Source organism: Pelecanus crispus, chromosome 1 (genome assembly GCF_030463565.1).
Source record: "Pelecanus crispus isolate bPelCri1 chromosome 1, bPelCri1.pri, whole genome shotgun sequence".
Classification (NCBI taxonomy): Eukaryota; Metazoa; Chordata; class Aves; order Pelecaniformes; family Pelecanidae; genus Pelecanus; species Pelecanus crispus.
Window position 1 is genome coordinate 11,727,050 of NC_134643.1, and position 17,387 is coordinate 11,744,436.

General features: G+C 36.5%; 1 protein-coding gene across 6 annotated transcripts in view; it reads left to right on the forward strand.

Annotated features, from left to right (window-relative positions):
* The window catches only part of CACNA2D1 (calcium voltage-gated channel auxiliary subunit alpha2delta 1), a 451,440-nt gene that overhangs the window by 239,212 nt on the left and 194,841 nt on the right, over window positions 1-17,387 (forward strand). For all 6 annotated transcript variants that reach the window (XM_075713027.1, XM_075713021.1, XM_075712994.1 and 3 more), the window contains exon 5: window positions 4,630-4,674. In XM_075713027.1, the coding sequence (XP_075569142.1) occupies window positions 4,630-4,674 (45 nt within the window). The remainder of the gene's footprint in view (window positions 1-4,629; window positions 4,675-17,387) is intronic.

Genomic DNA, 17,387 nt, shown 5'->3' on the forward strand with positions numbered 1-17,387 from the left:
TTTCTCCAAATTTATATCTGTAATTCTAAGAACTTATTTTTAAACTGAAGAGTCAAAATCAGACACATATTTGTAATATGGTTTGTTTTTTCTCAGTTTTTGGTTTCTTACTCTACCTCATTACCTGCAGAACAAAATAATCCTCGTAGGTATCACTGCTAGGAGGTTAACTGCAATATAAAGGAACTTTTATATGTTGCCTCTTTAGCATATTTTGTATAAAATATTTTAGGAAAAAATAGTAATTGTGATGTCTGTCTAAACACATTACATTAATTTCTTACTATATGAAAAGCTGCAGAAAAATGGTTTCTCCCCGTCCCCCTATTTTTTAAAAAAATGTATTTATTTTCAGGTAGTTCACTACAGTGTCTCACAAAGTTCTAGAATTCATTTCAGTTCCCCCTGAATGCCTAACACCATTTTGGGCTACATCACAAGATCTAGGTAGGATCTACTTAGAGCCTCTAGGAAGCCTCATGTATAGACCTGAGAGCATAAGTAATCTTAATCACAGCTCCAGTGGAATTAACATTTCTGAATAGGTTCTATTGGATGTTTTTTGAAAATCTTAAGATTTCCAGTTTGTTTGGTTTTTTTGGTTGGTTGGTTGGGGTTTTTTGTTTGTTTGTTTTGGTTTTGGTTTTGTTTTTCTTTCCTGGATGAAATACAAGCATCTCTTCTGGAAAAGCAGATACTTCAAAAATCATACCTACAATGTTTCCACTGAAAAAGAGGTTTGACCAGTTGATGGAGTCCATATTTAATGGATAATTCTTGGAATTCTAGCATAGGAGCAGGTTTTCCTACAGAAGCCATTATGTGGAGTGGTGACAAGGACCTTTCTTCTTTGGCACTTGGTAAAAGGAGGAGTGTATAGCTTTTCCCAGCAAAATGACATAGATATATTATCATGATTTACTGTATGTAGTTATCTGTAGAGTCAGACATGTCTTGTTGCAATTTAATCCCTTTATGGTGTTTTTGAAAGAATTTGATTGAAAAAAAATATTATTTCCTGTGATGACAAGCCAACTTCAGCTCCATTCACATAATCCTGAGTTGAGATTAGGCATTTAACTAGTCGAATCAATAGATCTGTAAATCAATAGATCTGTAGTGTTAGTGTGAATCCAAATTTCACCTGCAGTTGTTCTGTAAGATTGTATTTTCCCATGCTTTTCTTCTATTTGATAATCTGTGTGTTTCTTCATATCTCTAGACACAGATATCATAAAGACCAGAAACTTTGGATTCTGTGTGGTGAAATTTAGGAAGTCATTAATACTGCCCAATATGTAGTGTTTCCCATTGGAATTGTTTTATACCCAAAGCTGGGAAACAAAGTACTGTTAAACTGAAAAGCAATATAAAGACAATGGAACAATCTAACTTCAGCAGACAATAATATCAATTAAAGTGTCGAAGAAAAAAGATTATTAGGATAGAACAGAAGAAAATAGTAAGAGTCACAAATAAAACATTTATGACCTGGTCCTTAATGTAATTTTTATATGCCTTGCATATCCTTGTCAGATACTGAAACTGTTTGCTTTGAAGGGGGAATTAATGATGGTGAAAACTACCCTTTACATTTCCAACTGCATAAATTTTGTAAACTTGTATACTGATACTATGCTAAAGTTTCTAATTTATGCATATGGTCTCCTAAAGTCATTCTCCCATAAATTCAGCTTCAGGACTGTCTTACTAAATCCCTTCATTCATGAACAGAAGTAACAGTGAGTATTTACCCTTCTCTGTCATAGCATTACTGGATAAAGAACAAAAATAAATATCTAGGATATTTACATTGTATCTTAGGCTTGCTGAATAAGTGTTCAGTATTACCTCGTGGCAGAAGTGTGTAACAGTGGGAAGATTCAAATTCTTTGTGTCAAGAAGTTAATAAATAACTAAACAACTCGCTTGAGAACCAGCAACAAAGCAATTTGCTCTTGTCAGCTAGAAGTGGTTAAATTATGAAAAATTGTCCTCTAAAGATCCAACTGATCCATGAATCTAATTTGTGAACTGTACAGCATTCAGTGTGTTGTAGCACTGTGTAGCTCATATTTTCTATATTAAGAGTAGTGAGACATGACCAATTTCAGTGTTAGTTTATGCATTGTATAGGTAATATCTCCAGGGAGGGTAATGAGCTACAAGATGTGAAAAGCCTAACAAAATGTCTAATTCATTTGGGGTGGTGTGGGGGGGTTATTTTAATTAATTTGTAAAAGTATTATGTTTCTGAAACATAATTCTTTAATAGGTGATTTAAAAAATGCTCGTTAGTCCAGTAGAAGTAGATAGCAATGCTCTGCCAGCTTTGCTCAGTTTAAACAAATAAATAAAAAATATAAAGACGGGAAAATATCATTGTGATGCTAAAGAATCATTTTGTCTAAGTAAATAAACAGAACTATATGTATAGAGGACAGTGTTAAAAATCCTCTGCATTAAATGGTTCTATGACAAGGTATACTGTTAAGGTAAACTTGAGCAATGGGAAGAGGGTGGGGAAATAAACTGATACCTAGATGAAAGTCAATACAAGAGAAGGCCTAATAGAATTGTATTTTATGAAAATATTCCTTTTTAAAATGAAACCACTAAACAAAAAGCATATATACACAATATGCAGGTAAGTATGTCTGTATTGCTTTTCCTGGTCTCATTTTTCCCAAATAAAAGCTTCCAGGGAAGAGATTGCAAGGGAACTACTGTAATGTAACATAACATAACTAACATAACATAACTAATATAACATAACATAACATAACATAACATAACATAACATAACATAACATAACATAACATAACATAACTAACATAACTAACATAAAATAAGGAGATGTGGTGAAAGGAGTATTCTTTTCCCATCTTCTGAAGTGAAACAATGTATTTTTTTAAATTAAACAGTTCATCTGATGATGATAACACTTATGCTAACATTTCCAGCTAGTACCACTCAGTTTTAAATGCTGCCTGCTAAAGAATCACATGGCTCTTTGAACAGATCAATTTATTTACAGAACAGTTATTTTGTACACAACCGTGTACAAAGTAAAGAGGATCTGAAGAAAATCGAATCTTTTGCCGCTTCCAACTTACTCGAAGGCTTCCACACGCATGGTCTTTTACATGGTCTTTTCTTTACAACAATGAAGTGAATAAGCAATTAGCTTTGGTCTTTAAAGATGAAGGGAATTTCCCCCTGTGTCTGTAACACACTGAAGTCTGGCTTAGTTACCCAGGTACTGATACAAAACCAACAGACCTGCGGGTAGAAGAACAGTGTCTCGATGGAGAAGTGGAAAAGTGCATTTTGAGGGAAAAGGAAAGAGGATGACTTCATGTTAACAGCATTTACCTCAAAATGGCATTTAGCTCATCTGTAATATATTTCATGTTTGGATCTCAAAAAGGTCACAAAGGAGAATGAATGTTGTCATTATTTATGAAGTGAGGAAAATGATGGTTTATAAAGATGAACTGCATTACCTTGTAGCACATGTAAGTAATAACTGTTAGCTGACCCACTTGAAAAATTATTACTGAGATCATTCTTTCCTGTTGGTCTTTATAAAATAAAAAACATTTTTGTGGTCCACTTTTTATTTAGATACATAAATCCAAAGATATTACCATAAACAGAACTGAAAATATAAATTAAGTTTATTTTTGGAGATTAACAGCAATCACCTATTTTAAACAAGCTGCTGGAAGTGAAGAAATGTAACTTTATTCAAAATCTGTAATGGGACTTAAAAAATGCTATGTACATATATATGTCTATTTCATACAGAAATACACATAACAATTGTTTACATTAATTCAAAAAAGTATAGGGCACATTACAGCAATCCTGTTTAATGGAAAGCTACGACAGTGAACCGAAATCTTTAAGGCTTTTAAATCGTTCAGAAGTATTTCAAGAGAAAACAAAACCGTATTCCATAGGAAATACCCCAATTACCAAACTGCTGTAGGTGTTACACTGAATGAAGCTTCTGACTGATTTAGTAATGGCAACTAGTAATCTTCTCCTTCACTGCTTTGCTTGAATTACACGGTACAGCGTTTCCACAGAGCTGCCAGGATCCACTCTATGCTACAACAGCCAGGCTCTCCTGTGATGTGTTTTCCCAGATTTTATTTTCACCATGGGAGGTGAATAAAACAATAAACGTGTATGCAAGAAATACTTAACCAACTTAAGAATTCCCATGCTTAGTTGTTGTATCTATTGCCTGCTAGATGTCATGGTGCATAAATCATCTAATTGCATAGTGAAAGAGTCATATGTCTGTAAAAGAAACAGTTTACGGAAGTCTTTTATGAGCCCTGGATTTTGTCCAACATTGTCTGTACTTTTTCTAGCTGGCTTTTTGAGTGACATATGTAGTTTATCAGGGAAGAAGCATTAAATGAATGAAGTTAAACACAAGCATGGGAAATATGACATGCAACAGAGAGCAAGCAAAGGTCTGATTCTGTCATACTTCAAAGAGTATGCATAAAGAAATGCGGATTTATTTTAAAATGTATTTTAGTACCAATTTTTGCTAGTAAACCTTATTCTCTACTTTCAAAATAACAGAATTACTTTTCTTTCTCTTACAGAATAATGATATAATCTATTACAATGCAAAAGATGATCAGAATGATGTAAGTAATATGTTTCTTTTTGTTTCATTGCATGTAATCTCAGAAAATTAAGGGATTGAAAATACTAATGAAACTCTACGTCTGGCATTTAAGTATTTTGCAGAAGCAAGAAACCAAGAAACTTAGAAATGTCTTCAAAAGTTTCCTCAAGAACCAGATGATATTTTATGTTATAATTCTCAAGAGTCTGTCTTCCCTCATACAGTCTGAGTTACTGATCAGGCAGGGAGTGTGCTGGTAGAAGGAAGATCCTGGCAGCAGTATCATTCACTTTTTGAAATGTAATAAAATCATAATTATAGGACTGGAGAATCAAAATGATAAATGTAAATAATTTACTTTACTCTGAAGGAACCGTTTTCTGGCCCTGTTTTCCAAGCTCATATTATCTTGTTCTGTATTCTTTGTAAGAATTTTTTTACATGAGGGGAAAGCCGATGTAAAACGTTACCAAATAACTATTTTCATGCACTTCATGATCACTCATATGACTGTAATAAGGTTGGGGGAAATTGAAAATCCAGTCCCAAGATTTAGACAAAATGTACGATATTTCAATTCCTGGTTCTACTAAAACTCTTGCTTTAAGTGGTTTGAAGTTTCCTATCTTGCTTTAACTATTAAAAATCTTAATGTCTTCTGGGGAGAAGACAAGTTATCCTCACCTTCACTTGAGATAATACAACTGCTTGTCTTCATTATAGATTTGATTTATAAAACCATAGAAAAAATTTTGTAAATGTATTAATCAGAATTGCCAGCATGCTTCATTTGCACTTTTTAATCAAGTATTTTTTAGAGATTGATGGCATCACTACTGTAATTGATGCTTCTGCTGTAAGGCGATTAAAGAAGGTACATAGATCATGTCAAGCAGAACTATTTGATATGCTTATATAGAGTTACAAGTACTGAAATTCAGATACAACAAAGTCTACTGTCCTGAGTTTTAACATTTGCATGCTTTAAGTAAAATTCATTAAAAGTAACCTAAATTTGAAAGATATTGGTCTCTTCTGATTAAATTCACTAGGACTGCAGGTGCTAATCACTTCTGGAAACAGAATTACAAAGCTTAAACATTAGATTTTGAATCTAAATGTACCATATAGTGATGGTAGATTATGGTGTGAAGTAAAAGACCCTGCTGTATCTGTTATGATTAAATAGTGTTGGGAAAGGTCTTGAGGTGACTACTCTACAACATAAATCCACATCTCTTAGGCAAGGCAGGAAAGAAGATACTGTTCCAGAGTTTACTCTCATTTTCTTTGACTTGCCTCAGGTATTTTTTTTCACGCCACAAAACAAAACAAAACAGAACAAAACAGAACAAAACAGAACAAAACAAAACAAAACAAAACAAAACAATTTATTCCACCAGGTGTCCTATTTGTATTTCTGTTTCAGTTTTATTTCTTTTTATGTCTTTTTGAACTCTTTGAAGCGATTGAGTCTCCATCCCTGGAGGTATTTTTAAATACCTGTAGATGTGGCACTTAGGGACACGGTTTAGTGGTGGACTTGGCAGTGTGAGGTTTACAGTTGGACTGGATGATCTTAAAGGTCTTTTCCAACCTAAACGATTCTATGATTCTATGATTCTTGCTATTCAGAAAAGATGAATGTTTCACAATGATGCTAATAAGTTATCCTCCTTCAGCTGCAATATCAGTATTAGTTCTTAATAAACCAAATAAATCTTATTTATATTATAGAAAAAGAACAATTATTTTAGACATATAATTTATACATGCAGGTTTAGATCCCTTTAAAAGGCCCAATATTTCAGGAACCACTAACATGCACCTTCTAAAAAAGTCTTGAGTTTTTCACTCTTAAAATTTTTATGCAAATATTTCTTAAAAAAATGTAAAATTTAGGAATTCTTTTCCTTCATCAGCAAAGTTGAGGCTGATTGGATAAATGCAGATTAGGAATCCAAGAAAAATTTTTATTCTAATTTTAGCACTTTGTTGGGAATAAAAAGTTGTGGGTATGCTTACAGATGATTTGCGTCTCATTAAGGTGGTAAGAATCAGTTAAATACTTTTTGATAAATCACACTCAGTGTGAAAATAGCTGTATTTTTGTCTGTGCTGTCATTGTGATCAGTAATCTAACTTGAAAAGGTAAACGATAAGGATAAGCTGGTCAGTGATCTGATACTGATTTTTTTTTTTTATAAAACCTGCATCCAGGTCTCAACTACGCATGCAAACACCACAGACTCTTCTCCCCTGCTCCTGCCTGAAAAAATGCTTGAGAGGACTTAGGTGGCATCTTTTTTTTATAGAGAGAGATTTTAATAGAATCATCGCTGAAGCACTGGCTAGTAAAACTGCTTTTTGCCATCCATCCTTTGCTGTGTTCATATTTTTTTCTCTTTCATGCTGTGCGCCTTCATTTACTCACAGGACATGATACTATATTTCTCTTTCAGTACAAGTAGGAATAATTAGTAGCAGAAATTTATTTATTAACATTAGATATCTAAGCTAGTCACTGTGGATACCTCTAGAGAGCTGTTCAGTTCATTTTGAGATAGATGTCTAAGGTCAGCTGACTCACTTCTAGATGTGTGTTTCTCTCTGTTGACCAGGTTCCTGTAGTGGACCATTTTAGATCTAAAACTTTTAGATGTTGAAGAATTAGAAGAAATTAATCTCGCAGGTCCTGCCTGCCAGTTTTTATTTGTCTTCATTCATCCTTTTAACATTACAGCTTTATCAGAGGAACCCTCCTCTAGCTTAAATTCTGTGTATTTTTTCTGGTGTATGTTAATATGCTGCAGTATAGTTTGCTTCCCTTCTTCCTGTTATGTACTGCATTCAGGAGATCCTTTTCTCTCATTTTTCTTCTGCTGCCTCAGTGGGCCTTTTTGAATCTATTGACTGTGTTTGCTCAGACTTAAAAAAAAAAAAAAAGCACATGAAGACCAATCATTCTTGGGCCTTTGGATTTCTCAGTCTCTCAGATAAAACAATCAATTTGTAACCCCTTAGTCCATCAATCAGTAATAAATCTTTTGTACTCTTTATCCTACAACAGCAATTAGATTCTACTTGCTTATTTCCCCCACAATGCTGTATGTAATGTGTGAGCTGTTCATGATAATTAATGAGTTTAACCCTCACAACAAGATAGGAGGTATTACATTCCCATTTTTCATATCTCATAGGAAGATAATGGCCAAACTTGTAATTTAATAGAGGTCTCCCAGGTTTTCATTCACTGTCCTATTCCCCAGAACCCTTTCAGTTTGATATATTGCAGTCTGTGTCGTGCACTTTAATTTGCAGGTGTCAACTGCTTGTGTCGTATTTGGACAAATGCTGCAGTGCTTTTATTGGACAACTGAGTGGTACCACATTAAGATGCCCTTTCCCATAAGTTTGAATATTTCTTTGCCTGTTGTCTCTTGTCCTTTGTACCCCACCCTATTCATAGTCACTTTTCCTTCACTGTTCAGTTCTTTCCTCTTTTTTGTACTGGTCTCCATTTTATTTCTAGAGAACTTCTTTATAGATTCTTTCTAAACGTAATTTTTGTGTTTCCATGTGTTCGGGTAATCCACCTCTCCACTATGCACTGAATTGCTTGATTGCTGAATTTTCATTCTTTCTGGATTCCTCCCTTAATGTTTCTCTCATCTCCTCTTTGCATCTTGCTCCTTTTCTACCTTTTTTAGTGTCATGGTTTTATAAACTCCTTCCTGCACAGGCTACAACAGCCTAAGGAAAAGAAAACTGAATTTTTTCAGTGATTTAATTGAAAGGACTAAGTATTATATATAAACAAACAAATGTTTCTTTAACATGAAATCAGCCACACCACTGGAAGTTTTCTGCTCCTGCCTAAGTGTTACTCATTAGGCTTTAATTGGGAGCAGCCAGTTGCATCTCCTGGCAAAAGTTGTGTCCCTAATTTGCACAAGTGATTGATTAGATTTCCTTCATGCAGTCCCATGTTGGATTGCAGTCATGACTAACAGTGCACTACTTCTTCTGCATTTATTGATCTTGTACTAAGTGATAGTAGCACTTTTTTATTTTATATTACTGAATTAACATGAAGGCTCTAGAATTATGAGTCCTTTTAAGGAGTAAGTACTTGCACAAAATGTGAATTCACTCCATGACTGGGGTCAATGTATGGGTTCCACTAGAGGGAAGCAATCTGGAGCATGCCTATGGCTGTTTTAAATATGCAAAAAGTTTTTTATTACTTTATAAAACTTGCAGGGAGATATCTTTTAAAACTAATAAGCTGTCCTTGCCACATGGTTTAGATGGTATTCCTAATTCTTTGCCTCTGTGTTTAACAGCCAGACCAGTCATCCCCAGGGTACTCAGACCCCTGAGCTAGAAGATAGGGACGGGGACCAGAATGGAGCCCTCATAGTCCAGGAGGAAGCAGTTAGCGACCTGCTATGCCACCTGGATGCTCACAAGTCTATGGGGCCAGATGGGATCCACCCGAGAGTACTGAGGGAGCTGGCAGAGGAGCTCACCAAGCCACTTCCCATCACCTATCAGCAGTCCTGGTTAACAGGGGAGGTCCCTGATGACTGGAGGCTTGCCAATGTGACGCCCGTCCACAAGAAGGGCCGGAAGGGGACCCGGGGAACTACAGGCCTGTCAGCCTGACCTCGGTGCCGGGAAAGATTATGGAGAGGTTCATATTGAGTGAACTCAACAGGCATGTGCAGGTCACCCAGGGGATCAGGCCCAACCAGCATGGGTTCATGAAAGGCAGGTCCTGCTTGACCAACCTGATCTCCTTTTATGACCTGGTGACCCACCTGGTAGATGAAGGAAAAGCTGTGGATGTCATTTACCTGGACTTCAGTAAAGCTTTTGACACAGTCTCCCATAATATTCTCCTTGGGAAGCTGGCAGCTCATGGCTTGGACGGGCGTAGTCTTCGCTGGGTAAAAAACTGGTTGGGAGGCCGAGCCCAGAGGGTAGTGGTGAATGGAGTTAAGTCCAGTTGGCAGCCGGTCATGAGCGGTGTTCCCAGGGCTCTGTTTTGGGGCCAGCCTTGTTTAATATCTTTATCGATGATCTGGATGAGGGGATTGAGTGTACCCTCAGTAAGTTTGCAGATGACACCAAGTTGGGTGGGAGTGTCGATCTGCTGGAGGGTAGGATGGCCCTGCAGAGGGACCTGGACAGGCTGCATCGATGGGCCCAGGCCAACTGTATGAGGTTCAACAAGGCCAAGTGCCGGGTCCTGCACTTCGGTCACAACAACCCCATGCAACGCTACAGGCTTGGGGAAGAGTGGCTGGAAAGCTGCCTGGCTGAAAAGGACCTGGGGGTGTTGGTTGACAGCCGGCTGAACATGAGCCAGCAGTGTGCCCAGGTGGCCAAGAAGGCCAACAGCATCCTGGCCTATATCAGGAATAGTGTGGCCAGCAGGAGCAGGGAGGTGATTGTGGCCCTGTACTCGGCGCTGGTGAGGCCGCACCTGGAATACTGTGTCCAGTTTTGGGCCCCTCAATACAAGAAGGACCTTGAGGTGCTGGAGCGTGTCCAGAGAAGGGCAACAAAGCTGGTGAAGGGTCTGGAGCACAGGCGTTCTGAGGAGAGGCTGAGGGAACTGGGGTTGTTTAGCCTGGAGAAGAGGAGGCTGAGGGGAGACCTTATTGCTCTCTACAACTCCCTGAAAGGAGGTTGTAGTGAGGTGGGTGTTGGGCTCTTCTCCCATGTGGTTAGCAACAGGACGAGAGGAAATGGGCTCAAGCTGTGTCAGGGGAGGTTTAGATTGGAAATTAGGAAAAATTTCTTTACGGAAAGGGTGGTCAAGCATTGGAACAGGCTGCCCAGAGAGGTGGTGGAGTCACCATCCCTGGAAGTGTTCAAAAAATGGGTAGACCTGCTGTGACAGTATAGAGAAGACTGGGTTGGGGATTACTTTACCTATGACATATCATCCAGCAGATACAAATTTCCTCTGGTTTTGGAAGCTTTTTAAACTTTATTCTGATAATACATACCTTTAGAAATTGCCCTTGTATCTGCCTGTGTAAGAGGAGTTGTTATCTCAGTGCTTTGACTGGCTCTGGATGCCAGCATACAAACAACAAAATCAATATCCTACCATATGGTTTTACCTATAGGTGGATTTTAGAGCATCCTTTTTTTTCCTAGGCTGAAGCTACTAATTTTTTCCATCTTTCATACACGGTGAAGAATAGGCACTTCCACTGGGAAATTAATCTCAAATAATTTAGGATGAGCTTAAGTGCTAGGCTGTAGAAGACCTAGTCTCCTTTTACAATGGGGCAACCTAGTGATAGTAGCCAGCTAACTTCCTTATTTAAAGTTTTGTGGTGCTCTTATTCCCTCTGCTTTCATTGTATGACAGCTAATATGGTTTGACATTATAACATCACAGGTAACTATGTGAAATAGCTACAGTCACAATTATGATATGTCGTGTTGCTTTTTAGCTTCTTTTTGTTCTTTACTTCTTTGATGCTCAAAAATTTGTTAAAATGAGCCATAAAGTATTTGCCTCAGCCATTCTCTCTTATAAGTAAGTGGGCAAAGTATATTTCATATAGATTGGAAAGCACAGTTAGATAACTAGACAATAACTGATTTAGACACCCCTGCACTCAAGAAGGCACCAACAAGTAGCCCTTGTGCGTATAGCAAGTCTCTTCAGGGATTATTTTTGTTGTTGCTGTTGTTCACGTGTGTGAGCTGCAGCTATTTTTAGATTAATTTTCTTCTCCTTCTGAACCTACCAAGGTTTTTCAGCAGGACAAGGTATTGCAGGTCTCTGATTAAATAATATTTGCATAGATTTACATATCTAGTTAGCATATTTTCTGTCTAATGTCGCGTCTCTTGATGGTATGTGTTAGAGTTAGGCATGTGAAAATTTCACTGGAAAACACCACTTAGCACTCGGTTTAGATGATCTTTTGTACATTCTTGGAGAATCATGATACTGAAATGGGCTAATGGCTAAGTTTATAAATAGATTGAAATATTAGTTGACTGATGTTTGATGGAGATTTTTTTAATTTGAACTCTGACAACTTAGCCAGCATCTGTGCCAAATTTTTTCTGATTCTTAGTGATATGACATGGATTTTGTTGGCGTTGTTTTGTGTGATTTTTTCCTTATCACTGTAACTGGTATTAGCTATACAGACAAATGCCCTGTTCTAGACTTTTTTTATGTAGACAAGGGAGACATTTTGCCAGGGTAGTTTGCTCTCAGACTGACCTAAGCTATAAGAGTGAAAGAAAATTTGTCCTAGTATGAATTATGAAACACTGTCAGAGTAGGACTCTTGATACACCCATATAGTGAACATTTTTAACTCCTTAGAGAAGTTTCATTAGAACAGGAATTTCTAATCTGTAATAAATGCCATATTTTTCAACTATATGTTAATTTTTATTCATATATATCTTGAATATTAACCTATATTTTTTGGTACTGGCAGGAAGGACTTGGAATTAGTTATTAAGTCTGTAATACATTTAAAATTTTATGAAATGAAGAAGGAAAAATTTGGTAGATTCCCATAGATGTCCTAACTGATTTCCATTTTCAGAAACTACTGCCTGGTTGCTGGATTTTTTTGATTCCTGAGAGTATTCCAAGCCTCTGTCTTATGCTTCTCAAATATGCAACTTATTCATAGATGTTACTCTTATAAATTATGTTCTAGATATCCTAGAACATACTTACTTTGGTACCTACATTGAAAAATTTCCATTTGAATTAATATATTTGAAAATGAACTGCCCTAAAAAGGTGGATCCATATTTTATGGTTTTTTTAATGTAACAAAGTAATTTCACTTTGGGGTGTTGTATCCCTCTCACTGTAGTGTATAACAAATATAATGTTTATAGTTAAAATATACACTTCTCGCTGTAGTGAAGGTGTGGAAAAATCCTGTTATAAGATATCACAAAGCATCTTATCTTTAATATATGGGGAGGAGTAATAAGCAGGAAAACTATATTTTTATGTTCTTTGGCCTTACCTCTGATGTTCATCCCTTTCATACAAGAAGACTTATTGCTCTTATTTCTAGTAATTTCATGGTACCTTGACTTCCAGGTCTTTTAGGAATATGCATACTCCATTTTTTTTTTTTTTCTGTGTACTTTCCTCTTTCACATCTGGAATCCAGTGTTATCATTTCTAACAGTGTGATTTGGATGCCATTCTTTGGAAAATAAGCATTGGAACTGACAGTGAGGGCATGATTGACACTGGTTGCTTTAGTACCCGGACTTTTTGCATTGTTCACTGAGAAATGTGTGCCTTTTACCAAGTATCACTGGGAGATGTGTCAGATCTTTCCTTTTCAAGGCATTATAGGTAAGCCTGAGTCCAACCCATAGGGAGAAAAGGCATTCCTTTGAGCTTCCTATTGAAATTATAATGATCTATTGCCACAGGGAGCAGGGGTTCTTGGGTTTTTTTTCTCTTCTTTTATTTTTTTTTTTTAGTATTCTGGTTAAAAAAATAGGTGTCAGGTTTATATTCCTTTATTCAAATTTGTGCAAGTCTTCTCTTCTCCCAAATGAATATACGTTTGAGGCTGCAATGAAAAATACATGATAAAGAAATATATGACTGCCCCAAAGCTATCTCCTACCTGTGAAACAGAGTTATGAAATAATAATGACATGGGTGATAACTATAGTTGTCAGTGTCCTAAAAAAGATGAGGATGTTCTTAATTTGGAGAATCCAACCTTGAAGGCAAATTTGCACAAAAGAGCAGTGCTTGAAGTGACCCCACGGAGGCTAAGTTTATGCCACACCAAAGATCAGAATTGAGCCCTAAAGCTAGTGATTCATCAGTTTAATGGAAAATTTCTTCCTTTAGGATATTTCCTACTAATATCAAATGCATGAGTGATAACAATTGCAGTGAATGCAATGTAATTATTTATTGGTAAATAAAAGCAACTCCAAAAGTTGAACTTGTTATAGGATGTTTATAGCGTTTGAAGTAGTGATTTTTAGCAAGCACATTGTTGCCTGATTATAGATAGCAACATTGTATGAGTGTTTTGACATGTCACTTTGAAATGTGCTGGTCACATTGATATTTTTAAGTGATACAAAACAAAACAAGTGACTGAATCTGATGTTTTCATGATTGATTGAAGGTAGAAGTAGGTTATGAAAATTGCACGTCAGATCAAGAAAACTGGAATGAAAAATTTATATTTTAGTAAGATTTACTATTAAGTCTCAAGATAGCTAAATCACCAAAATCTGTTTTCAAGTTTAAGTAGTTAAAAAAAGAAAGACAATGTGATGATAGGTGTGTCCTCTGGTTCTGCTGATCTACTGCTTATTCATATCTCGGATGAAACAAATGACCAAATGAACCCTTCATCATAGGTATGGCTGAGGTAAATATTATAATTACAAAATTGGCTTTAATATTCAGTTTGTATATGAGACAAAGGAGACACCCATTCTGGGAAGTGTATACAATTGTTGTTAGTTGATTGGCAGTTAATATGTAGTTTTGCTTTCCTTAGATGACCTGAAATGCTGCTCTACTGGGAGACATAATACCATATTGGCTTTCTTGGAGATACCCTCAGAGTGGCTTGTGATTCCAAATATATCCCCAAACAGGAAATACTCTATGCGTTGCACTGTTTGGGGATTTTCAGGGAGTTCCCTGTAGTTTAAAGTGATCTGAAGTGCAGATCCTCACCCGTTCCCGCCCTGACTCTGCAAATGAGAGTATTTCTGAACTGCCCAATATCATCCACAAAAGTCCCAAACACTTTCCCTGGCCTTTCCGCATACCTATTCTCAACATGCTCTGTCCCTGTTGTTTTTTGGAGAATAGATGAAAAAAAAAATAGACTGAAGAAGACAACCATATCTAATATAAAGCATTTAATTTGTAGGTGTTTGTAAATGGATGATCAGTCTATTCTACAAAGTATAAAGCTTTCTGACTGTACCCAGTGTAATCCTTTCCTGCAGTTCTCTTCATTAACATCTCTAGTTTTTAGTACTTGGCATAAGTATGGCAAAGCTGCAGAGTTTCAGAATTGAAGCCTCCCATTTCATGCGTCATTTACTCTGTCGTTCTGCACCCGAGTAGTGCCTTGAGTAGGGCTGAGTAGGAAGCAATCTGGGGTTTAGCTTCAGAAGCATTTCTTGCCCACATGGCTGTGAAAGGCCATCCGTGCTTCCGCGTTTGTCTTGTGACTTGAAGTCTTTCAGAGGTTTTAGTGTTGCTATGTGAAAAGGTGGATTAAAACTACTCTTGCAGCTCTCCTTTATGGTATGTATTGCAAATAACTTTTAATCCAGTGGGGAATCACACTGTCCAGACCCTAAAAAGCTTTTGAACTCAGCTTCAGCTGACCTTTTACAAAGGTATTTTCTACTGCTGACTTCTTTTTTAGTTCTTTCAACATTTACTGGTGACCTGTTCCTGCGTCTTTTTTCTTTTTTCTTTTTTCTTTTTTCTTTTTTCTTTTTTCTTTTTTCTTTTTTCTTTTTTCTTTTTTCTTTTTTCTTTTTTCTTTTTTCTTTTTTCTTTTTTCTTTTTTCTTTTTTCTTTTTTCTTTTCTTTTTTCTTTTTTCTTTTTTCTTTTCCTTTTTCTTTTCTTTTTTCTTTTCTTGGGGTTTTCTTCTGTTGTGTTTCTTTTCTTGGGCAGAATATCCTTCAAAAAATTCCCTCAGTCTCTGTGAATGCTATTCTTCTAATTTATTGCAGTTAGGGTTTCACCATAGTAGTGTTTTTAAAAAACATATGAACAGTCTTATGTAGTGTTATGGCAGTTTACTTAAATTATTACACAGTATTTAGTCTATAAGTAACCCAGAGGTCAGCGCATAGTTTAGTGTTACCTACTGCTTTTATCTACCTAGATACAGCTGGCATATGATTAGTGAAAAGCTGCATTGTATTTATGTGAGCATGAATTAGTGAGTGAGATTTGTTAGTGTTTTGAGCCCCATTAGTGTTAACTCAGAGAATCACAGAAAAAATTAGATTAGGAGGGCTTCTGGAGGTCATGTAGTCCAACATCCTTCTCAAAACAGGGCTTTACTGTTATTAATGTTGTTATTGGCACAGAAGACAGTACAAATTAAGAAGAAAGAGCAATAACCAATTAGTATGCTGCAAGATGTACAAAATCTGGACCTAACCAGTATGACTGAAGATAAGAATATACTGTGAAACAGGATCAGCTGATGGCTTAGCAAAGCATGGCAAAGACCACTGCATCAGATGAAAAAATCAAATTAATTAAATGTTCACATTCAATGGGTATTATAACTAATTCCCAATGAAGCATAAAGATGATTTAACAGTTCTTTTTCTCCAGGGACATGATCTTTAATCAGATATGGGGATGGTAAAAGGTAGGCAGTGTAATTTATTCCAATAACACTAGGACAATCTCTAGTTTGAAATTTAATTGGATGATATATGAAAAATCTAAATTATCCAGAGTGCTTTTTGATCTTGAAATTGTAGATGACCAAGTATTCTACAGGACTTTTATCAGCAATGGATACTTTTTTTAAATTTTATTATATATGTTTGAGTACTCTAGTGGGATGTGACTACAGTAATTTGAAGGAGGCTATGTATTTTAAAGGTGTTTTTTTTTATTTTTTTTTAAATAATTCACTGGTTTTTTCTGAACTGTTTGTAACATATTAATCAGTTATAGTAAGATGTGTTTTTATTCTAATATGACCATAGATTCCTAGTGTTGGTTAATGACATCATCTTATCCAGTCAAGCCACTACCAAAGTCAGTGCTGAAGTAGGTAGTTCTGTCTGATACAGGATACCTTAAGGGCAGGAAGGAAAATCTCTCTTAGTGAACACCCTGGTCCTAAACTCTTGAGTTTTCCCAGGGCATCACCCCACATAGAAGAGAATCAAGTTGAGAGGTTCAGATGGGGTTACACATCGTGGCTCTGAACTCCTACCAGGATGTATGACCCAGGAGGGATATGGAGATGTTGCCTGAACCTTCAAGTATGAAAGGGATAGAATTAGCAAAGTCAAATACCAGCTGGGATTTATATTGCTGAGGGACATAAGGAGCAACAAGAAGTGCTTCCTTAAGTACATTGATAACAAAAGGAAAGATAAAGAAGCTTCTCAGTGGGGAGGGGACCTTGTGGCTAAGGACATAGTGAGAATAAGGTACTCGGTGCCTTCTTTGCCCCAGTCTGCCAAATGCCTTAGCCTGGCAGCAGAGCTGTGGGAGAGAAGCTATTCCCACAACAGAGGAAGATAGATTTAGGGACCACTGAAGCATGTCAGACATACATAAGTCCATGGGATCAGATGGGATGGATCCAAGGGTGCTGATGTCATCATGAGGCAGCTTTCCATTGCAGGGATTGGGAGAGGTTCCTGACAACTTAGGGGGTGGGGAGGAAGTGTCACACTTATCTTTAGGAAGATAAATATGTCTTATATGTCTTATGTGCTTAGATATTTTAAATAGTTATTTCATTTTACCTGACGTTGTAGTTAAAGAGAAAATAGGAGAGGACAGAAATGACTTTTTGCATCCTGATGTTACTACAACAGACTTTATTTAGCTTTGCTGTGAAGGTCAGCTGTCATCTGCAATCATGAGAAAAGAACATAACTTTCAATTATTTTCTGATTATTAAATAAGAAATCAATTTTTCAACACATACTAAGTCCAATTCACT